A 14,645-nucleotide genomic window follows, 5' to 3' on the forward strand; every position below is an offset into this window, starting at 1 on the left:
AACCCGGCCTGCATCGAACATGGACCTCAATGATGGACCAGTGCTTAATAATTTATGCAAGGCTATCTCTCAGCAAGTTGACGTCACTGAGTACCTTGTGAAGAATCACAAAGCCACATTACTCCCTGAGCTCACCATTCCAACGTTCAAGGGCGATCCGCTTGAGTATAAATCCTTTATCAGGTCTATTGAACACGGAGTTGAAGATCGCACTGGTGACAGTCGTGATCGCTTACAGTTTTTGTTGCAGTACACAAGTGGACAACCACATGAGTTGGTAAAAAGCTGCATTCACATGGAATCCTCAGCAGGTTATGCTAAAGCAAAAGAAATGCTGAAGGAGTTTTATGGTGACGACTACAAGATTGCAGAAGCCTACATAAAGGAGGCTTTGGATTGGCAGACAATCAAATCAGAAGATGGCGCTGCACTGCAGTCTTTCGCATTGTTTCTCACAGGCTGTTTCAACACAATGACTGATATAAGCTACATGGAAGACTTGGACAACACAGCTAACATAAAGGCACTAGCTAACAAGTTGCCATACAAACTCAAGGAAGCTTGGAGAAAGTCTGCGTGCGACCAACAAGAAAAAACAAAAAAAAAGGTGAAATTCAAGGATTTTGTCGAATTTGTCAACAAGCAAGTTAGATATTTACTTCACCCACTCTATGGGAACATACAAGAAACCACCAGGCCAAAACAACCAGTACAACAGAAACCAAACTTAAAATACGCAGAGATACTCAAACCAAAGAAAGTATTCACAGCGGCTATTGTCTCTTCCCAAACTGAAAATAACAAACAAACAACGCCAAAAACACAAAATGTCTTAGTGGATGCAAACAGCAAGCCTTGTGTTTATTGCAAGGGAGAGCAACACAGTCTTACAGTCTGCAGAAAACTTAAGAGCAAGCCGCACAAGGAAAAGATTGACTTCCTACGAAGCAAAGGTCTGTGTTTTGCATGTTTGAAACATGGTCATATGAGTAGCGGCTGTAAAGAGAAAAGCCAATGTCAAGAATGTTCTCGACTGCATCCCACACTGCTGCACATAAACAGTAAAGGCTTGCGAGAAGAAGCCACAAGCGAACATTGTGAGCAGCAATCTGTTTCAAGTGCCCTTGTACACATGAAAGAAAAAGTCACCGGGGCCGGTAAGGAAAACTGTGTTCTTTCGATCATTCCAGTATGTGTCAAAGCACAAAAGGGAACCAAGGCAGTGACAACGTACGCATTTTTGGATCCAGGTAGCTCAGCTACTTTCGCTACGGAGTCTTTAATAAACCAGTTGAATATGAATGGACCCAATACAAGCATCTTGTTACAAACAATGGGGAATGAATCTATTGTCAACACTTGTATTGTGAATGGAATGGAAATCAGTAGCTTGGATGGCAATCACTTTATTGAACTTTCAGAGGTGTTTTCACAGAAAAACATCCCTGTAACCAAAGACAATATTCCCCGCCAAGAGGATGTTGACAGTTGGCCTCATCTAAAGGAGGTGAAACTCCCCACTATCCAAGCAGAGGTTGGATTACTCATAGGAGCAAATGTTCCCAAGGCGATGGAGCCACTGCAGGTGGTTAACAGCATGGATGACGGCCCATATGCCGTGAGAACAATATTAGGCTGGACAGTAAATGGGCCACTCAGAGGTGGAAGCGGTATGAGGGAGACAAACACATTTACAGGAGTCACCACCAATCGTATTTCAGTAGCCAAACTAGAGGAGCTCTGGCAACTGCAGTTCAAGCAGGACTTTCCTGATGCTGGACAAAATGAAGACATTGAAATGTCCAAAGATGATCACCAGTTTATTGACATGGTGTCTCAGTCCTCAAAACTTGTGGATGGTCATTACAGTGTTTGCCTGCCGGTGAAGAACAAGTCATTATGCATGCCAAATAACAGATCAGTCGCAGAGCAACGTGCGTTGAACCTACGGAAAAGATTCTCCAGAGATGTAAAGTTTCATACTGAATACATTGCATTTATGGATGACCTCCTCAAGAAAGGCTATGCAGTGAAGCTGGATAGCGTTGAATGTAAGCCTACTGAGGGACGAACATCGTATCTGCCTCATCATGGAGTTAGACATCCTGTTAAGCAAAAACTGCGTGTTGTTTTTGATTGTGGAGCGAGCTTTCAAGGAACATCGCTGAACCAACAGCTCCTGCAGGGACCGGACCTAACAAGCTCGCTAGTGGGGGTCCTTTTAAGGTTCCGACAAGAGACCGTGGCGGTCATGGCTGACATGGAGGCTATGTTCCACCAAGTCAGAGTCAGCAATGAAGACACAGATTTTTTCCGGTTTCTTTGGTGGCCCGAGGGGAACTGCGAGCAGGCACTTGTCGAACACAAGATGTTGGTCCACATCTTCGGCGCAACGTCTTCACCAAGTGTTGCTACTTTTGCACTTCAGAAATGTGCTACAGATTTTGAGGATGAATTTGGTCAAGAAGCTGCCAAAACAGTGAAGAAAAATTTTTATGTAGACGATTGTCTTAAATCAGTTACAGATGAAGACACAGCAATCACCCTTTGTGCTGACTTAAGGACCATGTTGGCAAAAGGTGGATTTCGACTAACGAAATGGTCGAGTAACAGTCGAAGGTTGCTCAACTCCATTCCTGAAGAGGAAAGGGCCAAAGGTTTTCAGGATTTGGACTTGGATGAAGATAACTTGCCAATGGAGAGAGCATTGGGAATTCAGTGGTGTGCTGAAACGGATCAGTTCAAGTTCAAAATTAACCTCAAAGTTCGACCACACACTAGGAGAGGCCTGCTTTCCCTCGTCTGTTCCATTTTTGATCCGATGGGTTTTCTTGCTCCAGTGGTACTGCCTGCCAAAAGAATCTTGCAAGACTTATGCCGGCAGAAGTATAGCTGGGATGAAGATCTGCCTGATAACGTCATTAAGAGTTGGAAAAGGTGGATGTCTGGATTGAAACAGCTTGAGACCTTTGGAGTTGACAGATGTGTTAAGTCAAAGCAGTTTGGTGTGCCAGTCTTTGCACAGTTACATCATTTTGCTGATGCTAGTCAAGACGCATATGGAACAACAAGTTACCTACTGCTACGCACTGCAAGTGGTGAAGCTCAATCCACCCTGATTATGGCAAAGGCAAGGGTTGCGCCCTTTAAAGTCTCCAACCATACCAAGAATGGAATTGACTGCAGCCACAGTTGCTGTCAAGATGGACAAGCTTCTGAAGAAAGAGCTTGAACTGGAACTTAACGAGTCAATTTTTTGGACAGATAGCACGGCTGTGCTGAAATATTTGAACAGCGAAGGCACAAGATTCAAGACTTTCGTTGCCAATAGGATCACAACAATCCTGGAGCACTCTCAGACTTCACAGTGGAGATATGTGAATACCAATCTGAACCCTGCTGATTATGTCTCGAGAGGACAGACTGTTTAAGCGTTCTTGAATAATGAAAGCTGGCTTTCAGGACCAAGTTTCCTGCTCTGTACACAAGACCAGTGGCCCAAAAATCCAGATTTTGGAATGCTGGACATTGAGGACTCTGAGGTTAAAAAGGTAGTTGAAGTGCATGTTATTCAGACGCAAGAGTCCAAAGATGCTATGGAACAGTTGATGACCTATTACTCATCCTGGACAAAACTAAAACGCGCTGTCGCCTGGTTTCTGAAATTTAAAGATTTGCTTAAGGAACTGAAAGCAAAGAGAAAGGAACCAAACTCACATGGAGAAAACAAGAATTAATCAGTTCAAGAAAGCTTTCAAAGGAACGCACCTAACCTGTGAAGGTTTGACTGAAGCAGAAAGAGAAATTGTGAAATACTCTCAAAAACAAAGCTTCAAAGAAGACTTGAATATGCTAAAGGAACATCAAAGGGTAAAGAAGAGTAGTTCGCTCTACAAGTTGAACCCCGTACTTCAAAATGGAGTCATTAGAGTCGGTGGAAGGATGAGCCGCGCAGCAATGCCAGAGGATTCCAAGCAGCAAGCCATCTTATCAAAAGATTCACATATCACGAGGCTTGTGCTGAAGCACATTCACGATGTTACAGCTCATGCTGGGAGAAATCATATGTTGGCACAACTGCGTCAAAGATTCTGGGTCCCCGGAGCAAACGGCGCTATTAGAAAGTTCTTGTCCAGGTGCATCAGCTGTAAGAAACTACACGGAACTGCTGGTAAGCAACTCATGGCTGATCTACCAAGATGCAGGGTCCTGCCTGACAGTCCTCCATTCACAAGAGTCGGTGTTGACTACTTTGGTCCATTTTTGGTGAAAAGAGGAAGAGGGCAAGTAAAGAGATATGGTGTCATCTTTACATTGTCTTGCCATACGAGCAGTACATCTGGAAGTAGCATCTTCACTTGACACTGATGCATGCCTCAATGCAATTAGAAGATTTATTGCAAGAAGAGGACAAGTCAAAGAGATGTACTCTGATAATGGAACCAACTTCAGGTCGGCTAACAGTGAGTTAAAAAAATCAATAAAAGAATGGAACACCAGCAAGATAGCAAAGAACTTGCAGGAGAAGGGAGTTCAGTGGCACTTTAATCCGCCAGCAGGTTCTCACCACGGAGGAAGCTGGGAGCGGCTGATCCACTCGGTGAGAAAAATTCTGAACATCTCCGTGAAGGAACAACTTTTGGATGAAGAAGGTCTCCATACCTTACTGTGTGAAGCTGAGGCCATCATAAACAGCAGGCCAATCACCCAGGCATCTTCAGATCTCAATGATTTAGAGGCCTTAACGCCCAACCACCTGTTGTTACTCAAGATCAAGCCTGAGTTACCCCCAGGAGTGTTCAGCAAGGAGGACCAGTACGCTAACCGCAGATGGAGGCAAGTCCAGTACCTTGCGGATGTCTTCTGGAAACGCTGGTGTAAAGAATATCTTATGCAGCTCCAAGAATGTCAACGATGGTCCACTCCTGGAAGAAACTTCAGTGTTGGTGATGTAGTGCTGATTGTGGATGATACATCGCCCAGAAATTCATGGCCACTTGGAAAAAAATTGTGGAGATTTTTCCTGACAAGAAAGGCTTCGTTCGTCAAGTGAAAGTCAAGACTAAGAGCAGCGAGCTTTGTCGCCCAATAACAAAGCTATGTCTTCTTCAAGGATCTGAGGACAATGTATAGACTAAACGGTTCCAAAGGAAAAACCCTGTTTCGGACAGGGCGAAGAACAAGAAGATTTCTTTAGATAGTCTGTTAGTTAGCATGTAGGCTCCTTTAATTTAAGTTTTAAGTAATTGTTTCAAGGACATCGATAACAATTAGGGGCCGGTAATGTAGGAGCCTAAATGCAGTTAGCTGATACATAATTTTAATTTATGCGTTAAATAGTAATTTACATGATTCATTTTTTGTGGAGGAAATTGAAGGTAATATTTACAGTATTTACAGGTTTATGCAGTTAATATTTACAGTAATGGAAGGAGTTAATTGTGTCATTTTCTAAAATGTGTATGGATAATTTAAGAGTGCATATGACATTGGATATACTTTGGAAATAGAGGACTGTAATCGCATTTTTATCTTTAATTGCATGTACCTTTAATTGCTTGGGATACTCTGACGAAAAAAAAAAAAAAAAAAAGGAAGGCTTCTTGGTGGAACAGTCAGGCAAGCATAGAGTAGAGCCACACAGCTTTTTGAGCTTCTTTTCTCCCTCTCTCTTTTTCTTTTGTCGGTAATTAATCGTTGTTATTTTATGTAATATTCCTGTGCTGATGTTTTTTGATGCTACCTGAGTAAACGGATACGTTATTTCTTTTCACGAGTGGTTCTGTGGATTTATTGATGTGGATTCTGACAAAGGGAGTGGACAAAGCGTCAAGCTAGGGCTTCATTCAGTGGAAACCTACAGTGGGTTTGTTGGCTTGTCAAACATGTTTTTTTCCTGCCTTGTTTTTCTGTAATAGCATCTTGTAAAGCCTGCAATGAATATTTTTAAAATGATTTTTATGGCAACTTAAGGGTCTAAATCTAATTGTTATTACTGCAATATGAAACAAGAATGTTATAGGCGGGTTATTTAAATTGTAAAGCATGCATATGCCAGGGTTAGTTTTTTTAATGGTTTTCAATGACAGCCATATTTTAAAGTGGGTTTCTGTTGAAAATTAAGTCGAAGTTAATTAGCAAGCAAATAAGATTCAACTAAATTTTCAGCTGAAGCTCACTTTGACATAGCATATGTATTTCTTTTTGATATATTGAATTTATTTATTTCTTTTTCCCTTCATTTTAAGTGCGCCTCCTTTCTTATGCTGCTTGTTTTTCTTGTGTTCACAGGCTTTTGGCAACGCTAAAACAGCCCATAATAACAACTCCAGCCGTTTTGGAAAGTTCATCCAAGTGAACTATCAGGAAAGTGGCACAGTTAGAGGGTAAGAACTGCATGAGTCTGCAGTCTTGTAGAGGTGTTTGAACCCCTGTCTAATTTGGTGTTTGTTCTTATCCAGGGCATATGTGGAGAAATACCTGCTGGAGAAGTCCCGGCTCGTCTATCAGGAACACAATGAAAGGTATGAGATGATTTGTTGATGCTGTTGAATATTCATTTCAACAGTTGAGAAATGAAGTCAGCTGCTGAATTTAAATATTTTGTAATTAAATCGACATTATTATACTGGACTAGACAACAGTTTATTTAAACTCGAGAGAGTGTAGATTTGGTAGAAGCTCGTGAGGAAATAAATCCAGTAGTGAACATGTGGGAATCATTTCTCCACAGTGTTCAGTGTTGTCAGAGTAATTTTTCAGCTTATATGTGTGAATCTCAGCTTTATCTTCTGGCTGTAGTCCCACTGGTTTCATGGCATAAGGGCTTATGAAGGAAACAGACCATAATGTCTTTGTTTTTGGGAGTTTGGTGTAAATCACAGCAGTCATACTGTACTTGAGTATCGGGGACATGCTTTTTCAAACTGAAACCAGCTTAGCATCGTATGATGCAAAACATGATAAAGTGACAATCAGTAAAGCTATCTCTTTGTCATTCTCAGTTTTTGTCCTTACCAGCTGGATCAATGAAATGACATTTTATATCTATCTATCTATCTATCTATCTATCTATCTATATATATATATATATATATATATATATATATATATATAGAGAGAGAGAGAGAGAGAGAGAGAGAGAGAGAGAGAGAGAGAGAGAGAGAGAGAGAGAGAGAGAGAGAGAGAGAGAGAGAGAGAGAGAGAGAGAGAGAGAGAGAGAGAGAGAGAGAGAGAGAGAGAGAGAGAGACTAAAATACACTAATACTACCATAAAACTACCATTCAAACAGTCTCAGAAAAAAAGGTACAAAAGCTATCACTGGGGCTGTTCAGAGGTACACATTTGTACCTAAAAAGTCCATATTGGTACCTTAAAGTTACATATTAGCAGTTTTGGGGGGAACGCTCAAGCGGCAACCTCCCGCTCTCTCGTGAAGCTAACAAGGAAGTGACTAGAACTGCAATTCTTCAACTGGCCGCTAGAGGCTGACTCCAAAAGGGAGTCAATCCCATAGACTCCCCATGTTAAAATGCCCAACTTTACAGCAGAAAAAACATGTTTACAGCCTGGTACAAACAATTATTTTGGTCTATATATCTAATTTTGCACTTCATGACAACTGTGAGGGGGGTGTATTTTTTTATAACTCCTCCGTTCAAATTTTATTAAGCCTTAAAGTTCTGCATAATTAAGGGTGTGGCCACGAGTGACAGGTGGATTGCCGCTGCTGACACTGCCGTCGAGCTAGTTGGGAGTGGCTTCAGCAACCAACTCCCGCATTTTTGCCCATTTTCGATGATCCGGGAGTGACGCGCGGTGACGCACTGGCAAGATGGCGACGGCCCGCTCCGCCCACTTTGAGCTTCAAAAATGCTCTTTAGGAAACAATGGGTGACGTCACGGACACTACGCCCATGTTTTTATACAGTCTATGGTAACGCTTTACAAGTAACGTGAGTTTTGTAGTCAGATAACTTTAAGTAACTAGTAAAGTAATGCATTAATTTTAAAGGAAATTTTTCGTTTTTCAAATAAGTAATAGCAGTTACTTTGTTTCCCGTGTATTGACTGACAGGTCTCATGTATATAAAATATAATTTATGTATTTATTCCCATTTTATTAACCAATGTCTTTGCTTCTGACCTTCGATGATCCAATTCAACTATACTAAGCAAAAATGACACATTTGTGTTGAACTTTCTTCTACTGCGTCATATTCTTCATGCAATTTGTTTGAGCTGCACCCTCTACTGAGGCTTATTCATTTATCTTTTGTTGTGTAAAGGGCTCTTACATTTGTAAAAGGAGAAGTTTTTTATGTTAAAAACAAACAAGCAAGCCCTGCCGAGCTCAAAAGTAACATAATGCATTACTTTCAATAAAAAGTAATGTAATTGGTTACTTTTTTAGGGAGTAATGCAATATGTTACTTTTGAGCTCGGCAGGGCTTGCTTGTTTGTCCCCAACACTGCATATCAGTACCTAAAGTATATATATTAGTATCTAAAAGTTCATCTTTTGAATAGTTTCTGCCACAGTGACAGCTTTTGATCCTTTTTTTATTGAGAGTACATACAATGACAGAATGCACTTCTTTTTTGATGAACATGTTTTCAGTTTCTGAATTAAAATTAACTTTTATATTTTTCTGAGGCAAAAATAAACCTGTAAATCTGTTGTGACTGGTTAAGGACCTTTTTAAGGTGGTAGTCAGTACATAATGCAAGCTGCTCCCATCTGGACCAAACTGTAACCCTTTATGTATTTATAGGCACATATGTTCATACTGCACCTGATGGTACATTGGTTTGTTCTTCCAGGAATTACCATGTGTTTTACTACCTGCTGGCAGGGGCGAGTGAAGAGGAGAGGACATTGTTCCACCTCAAAAAGCCTGAAGAATACCATTACCTCAATCAGGTACGGCCTGATACTGCTGCATGCACCATACTCACCATCAGTGACCCCATTTACTACTGGTATTAACATTCGTCTCATATGATCCGATCACAAGTGGTCAGCCGAGACACATTGCCATTCACATCTGGCGTTAACATGCATCTCCTGTGACCACTTGAGATCGAATTTTATTGAGGGGAGGGTCTCTGATTTCATGACCACTTACATCACTTACTATGTCAGTGTGTTACTGCATGTTGATGTCAGGCTTATGGAAGATGTTTTGTGCACATTTTTGTGTGGGCGTTTCCAAATTTTCTAATTGCTTGAATGTTTTCACTTCAAGCCTGAACTAGCTGCAACAGTAGACAGTTATTATGTTGTCCGTTGTCCCGGGTGCATCAAGACGCATGCATTTACATGAAAATAATTTATACAGTACAAAGGACACGTTGATGTTTCTCAACATCTTGAAAGGTGGTTAGAGAGATCCACCGTTTACACATGGAGCAGTCCACATATGACTGAATATCCTGGGATGTTTTTTTAAAGGCAAAAAAATGTTCATGCTGCTCATTCCCATACAATTGAAGTGTATGGTAACCTGGAGTGTATATATTTAAAAAGGCACTATTCGATATTCATTTATTCAATAAATACAGTTATTCAATTACAGTTTGGACATTCTGCTATAAAATATTGTATTGCTTCTTTGGTTTGAGTAAATTATGATTTTAGGGATCAATTATAGATTTTGTTTATCGATAAAACTATAGATTTGTATTTTTCTATCTTTGTAAATAAATAAATAATGCTATAAGTCAGATTTAACTTTAAATTGGTTTATTTTCTGTTTTTATTTTTGGTTAATGAATCAAAATATGAAAATGTGAGTGTAGGTAGACAGAGAGAGTTTTTAACCATAACTATACACAAAAAACATACAAAATAACTGTTGATCAGCACTTCCTGCATACTGAGGTGTCTTCTGCTCCATCTTTTTTCACCAAATCAGTGACCTAACTTTTTTCAGGTGCAGCTAGAGTGTCCCGCTTTAGTATGTAATGTCCTCTGACATGATTTTGTGCGACTGTAATAGCTGTTTTTTTATGGTATGTGTAGTGCTAATAAGATATCAATATTTCATTTTTTTCATCATAAGTACCTGTATATTGTGAAAGCCCTAGTCCATGGTGTACTGCCTCCGCTGTTAAAAATCAACAAAGCTTTGTTGACAAAATTGGATGGCAGCAGTTTTTTTTTTTTTTTTTTTTTTTTTTTTTTTTGTGGTGTGCCCTTGTGCAGTCATGAGTGCGTGTCAGGCAGCTGCTCTCTGAGGCCGGAGTCACTCTCACTGGACAAACAGGAAGGAGGGGAAAATGGAGGAAACAGATTCCACAGTTCATTCCTTTCAGCTGGCCCCGTGGTCTCGCACACAGAGACGCTTTAAAACCCAATCCCCCCACAGAAAGCAGCCCTGTGCTCCTAACATGCCCCTCATTTCCATAACACACACCTGCCTCATGCTTTTGTTTCTGTGTGAAAAGCTGTTGCGTGCAGCCGTCCGGTCTTTTTTTTTTTTGTGTGTGTAACTGTTTTGTCTTATGAAACCTTAAATGCTCAGGAATATTAACACTGCATGTGTTAATAACAGTTTTTGTCTAATATGTCTGTGTTTGTGTATCTTCCATTGCGAACAAAATTAGAAGAGCTTTCTCAAAACAGCTCAAAGCTTCAGTCTGATTGACTAGCTTTCACATCACACACTAAAAATATCAAAACCACTAGTGGTTGACTAGACAGTCATCATGACCCATTCCTACTCAATAATTTTGACCAGTGTTTGACAGTCGCTAGCAGAGGTCTTGGGGTTTCACATACAGAGGATCTCTGTTGTCTCCAGCCAAGAGTCCCTCTTTTTGTCCTTGATCTAGTGTGTCCATCTGGTGCTGGCTGCACACACAGACTCCTCTGTGCAGTTACATATTCAGCAGGAAAAACAGAAATATCAAGTTAGGATTACATACAAAAGTCCAGGGCTCCAGTGAGCTGAGAAACTTAATAAGGAAGAAACTTTAGAGGTGTGAATTCTTGTCATTTTTAAAGTACCCTTATAGTTGCTCTTTCTTAACTTCCGTCTCTAATGTCTTAAAGCCTCAAAAATGTGGAGAATTCACTTAAAAAAAGAACATTCACAGAAATACAAGCCAAGTTTTGGCTGTGGCTTGCAGATTTAATCTAGCCAGTTGTTTTGCTTTGCTAACAGTCAAACCGTTTTGGAAACTTGTTAGGCAAGAGCAAATACTAAATGTTGTTAGGTTTTCGTTAACGTTTCACAGTAAGGTTCAATTTGTTATTAATGCATTAGATACAACAAACAATCAACAAGTTTTACAGCATTTATTAATTATATAGAATACATATAAAATTAACCACGATTAATAATCATTGTTTTTCTTATTAGCTATTAGAATATAAATGTTAACATACTGTATACAGCCTTATTGTAAAGTTTTACCAGATTCTTTATAAATTAAATAATTCCTTAATTTTATAAACCCTTATAAAGGTTAACATTCATTTCTCCTGGATATAAAATTCACACATAACCCATTTCACGATCTGTCATCTCAGTGTGTGCCATCTTTTGTCATAATCTATTTGGTATATATGTCATTTTGTGCTTTCACTTTGTCGGAATGGAATACTAGCATACTATTTAGGTCATACTGTTCAGTATGCTATTTATTTGAATTTACTGAATTAATTTTTATTCCCATTTTTCTTTAGACAGTTGAAACAGTTTGTATTGTGCAGCAATAATGTTTCAAACCATGGGATGCTGCACTGAAAAACACTCTAATTTGCAGTCACATAATAAGTTAAGAAAGACATTTAACTTGCAGTTAAAATTGAATGATCAAACTGGAAATTGGAGATTAAGTCTATTGCATTATGGGATAACTCATAATGCACCTTTTAGCAAATGTAGTGGGTCATCTGAGTATTCCATGTGTAATTTTGTGCACATTATACTGTACATACTAAAGAAAATAATGAGTAGTGTGACAGCATCCCATTCCGAGCATAGCCTTTTGTGTTTCTAACCAAGAGCATGTTGCTATATTCTGTAATGCTTTTGTTCTCCCATTTAAAAACGGCATGTGTTTAACAGGCATTGTGTGGAATGTCGCTCTAATCCCATCTACCTTACTTCCAGATGATGACAAAGAAACCTCAAAGGCTGCACTGGGAAAATTACTATGAAAACGAACCGGTCAGTATTGAAATAATGTGTCGTTGCTGTACAGAGAAGAGTCACTGGCTCCACAAATCACTTTCCGTAGCTTTTCCTTCACACAATACACCACTCCCATCCTCTGTGTGTGTGTGTGTGTGTGTGTGTGTGTGTGTGTGTGTGTGTGTGTGTGTGTGTGTGTGTGTGTGTGTGTGTGTGTGTATGGCTCGGGATGTAATTAGTGTGCTCACTGCATCTCACTGGCTTTCTCTTAGGCTGTGCATATTGTTTGGTCATTGTGTTTTTGAGGTGTTCCCTTATCTGCCGTCATGCTATTCTTCTGCTTCTATACATAGATTGAACTCTGGGCATCTCGGTCAGATCTATGTTGGCAAGTAAACACAACAGTTGGTTGGGTAAGACTGATAAGCAACAGTACAAACAAGCTTTATTTGCATTGGGAGGGTGCTAAAAATGTATACTTGAGATCTTAGACACTAAAGACATGGAGAACTAATCCCGGACTTCACTAGCTGAGAATTAATGGGTTAAATACTACTAAATAATACTGTTGTCACAATACCAAAAATTTAGTAGTCACATAGTACAAATACCAGTAAATTTCATTTGGGAAAACATTTAATGTTAAATCAAATTAGTTAAGTATTAATGCTAATAATAGTTATAAGTAAGTAATACATTTAAAAGCATGAAGATTGTATTTCAGTGCTCTAACAAAAATATACTGTAAGTAAATATAACAAATAAAATATAAGCCCCATAAACTTCCATTAAACAGTCAAGTGGATAAATGTGGATTTTCCTTTTGTTTTGACAAACTTGAAGGATGAAATAAAACTTTTGTCTATAGTAATTTATTAAAAAATAGAAATAATACCAAACATTTTAATAGTGTATTTCCTGCTCCCTGTTTGATGGCGTGACTAGACTACTGATGGAGATCTGATTGTTTTCTGCTGTAAAATAGTGCACTTGGAATCAAGCAAAGCCACATACTTTAGATTAAGCTTGATTTCAAGAGGTCAGAGATCAACTTTAACACTCTACATGAAAACAGCTCAAACAAACCAATGACCAAATCAACATGGGTATGTTGGCATGATTGGTGTTATTGATATGGTTGTTGTATTTCCTAATTGTTGGTTCAGTGTCTTCATGTTCTCTGTCAGGGGTCTCAAACTGTCGGCTCCTGGATATGGCCCCTTAATATTCAACAACAGATTGCTCGTTATAAGAAACATTTATGCTGTTGAAGTGACTCTTTTTGAGGTGCTGCATAACTGCTTTTCTGAAAAAAACACAATAGTTTTAATTAGAAATATCATATGAATTGATCGCTGTGTGTTTTAGCCCTTGGAATCATGAGGCCCTAAACCTGAAAAACATAAACAATATATTAATAATTCTGAAAACAGTTTTTGTCATGAATTCTCAGTTCTTTATTAGTCTGCCATGATAATGAATCTTTACATTATCTTAATGCAGTTGATTGTTATTAACTAAATTCATCAATTGGCATACCATGTTATTAATAAGATCATAAATGTTTATTTTAATAGAATGACAGGCACAGTACAGTACAGTATATAGTTCAAATTCATGATTCTAAAAACACTCGCTAGACTTAAGCTTAAATTTATTCACTTATACTTATATACACTTATAATATATATTATTATTATTCATTTTTTTTTTAATGTAATTTGAGTTTGAGACCCCTGCTGGTTATGCCTAGTTGTGGACTTCCTGTGCCGTGTTTTTCAGTTCACAGTGTACATTATCATGAATGATTGTTTAAATAAACAGCAATCAGAAGGTAAGTGTTCATAATGTGTTAAAGTACACAAGAAACATGATGCTTCTGTACAGAACTATTGCTGTGTATCCATGCCATTTTGCTTCAAACCCAAAGCATAATATGTATGTCTGTTTGCTCAGGTCTGTTTTGGTTGAGAAGTTTTACAATGTTTAACTGTTTGTTTGTTTTTTTACATTTCCTGCCCTGAAAATGTGAATGAGAAAAAACAAATCAGCAGGACTGCGTTCAAACCATAAAGCTTATAGAGTTTCAGCAGTGTTTGCCTTTCCACTGCTCTGGTATGCTATAATTTTGGCATCAGTAATGAAGCGAGGCGATGAAGGAGACACTGTCTCATTAAGGGGAGGATGTGTGAGTAAATTTGACTGTGTTGTTATGCGTAGGAAGCAGTTGCTCTGCCAGCTGGAGCCGACCTCTGTAGATGGCACAAGTTTTGCTTCCACATCCCCTTCACAACACTTTGCACCACTATAGTGAAAGATCAGTTAGAAGTGCTGACAGCCCTTTAAATTATTAACTAGAGATACAGCAATATAAAAATGGTTACCGATATTGTAAATCAATACTGTATAAATCAGTATTTTTTTAGAAAAACCACCATTCACACTAAGGGCCCTATCATACACCTGGCGCAATGCGATGCCAGGCACGGCGCAAATGTTTT

The 14,645-nt window shown here is 39.0% G+C and overlaps 1 protein-coding gene across 11 annotated transcripts in view; it reads left to right on the forward strand.

The window, feature by feature from the left end:
- Nucleotides 1-14,645, forward strand: part of LOC109084418 (unconventional myosin-IXAa) — a 138,923-nt gene that overhangs the window by 74,855 nt on the left and 49,423 nt on the right. For 9 of the 11 annotated variants that reach the window (XM_042728530.1, XM_042728532.1, XM_042728533.1 and 6 more), the window contains exons 3-6: nucleotides 6,292-6,386; nucleotides 6,462-6,524; nucleotides 8,825-8,924; nucleotides 12,124-12,180. In XM_042728530.1, the coding sequence (XP_042584464.1) occupies nucleotides 6,292-6,386; nucleotides 6,462-6,524; nucleotides 8,825-8,924; nucleotides 12,124-12,180 (315 nt within the window). The remainder of the gene's footprint in view (nucleotides 1-6,291; nucleotides 6,387-6,461; nucleotides 6,525-8,824; nucleotides 8,925-12,123; nucleotides 12,181-14,645) is intronic. The other 2 variants (XM_042728534.1, XM_042728535.1) reach the window with 1 other exon arrangement.

The sequence above is a fragment of the Cyprinus carpio genome, chromosome B7 (assembly GCF_018340385.1).
Source record: "Cyprinus carpio isolate SPL01 chromosome B7, ASM1834038v1, whole genome shotgun sequence".
Lineage (NCBI taxonomy): Eukaryota > Metazoa > Chordata > Actinopteri > Cypriniformes > Cyprinidae > Cyprinus > Cyprinus carpio.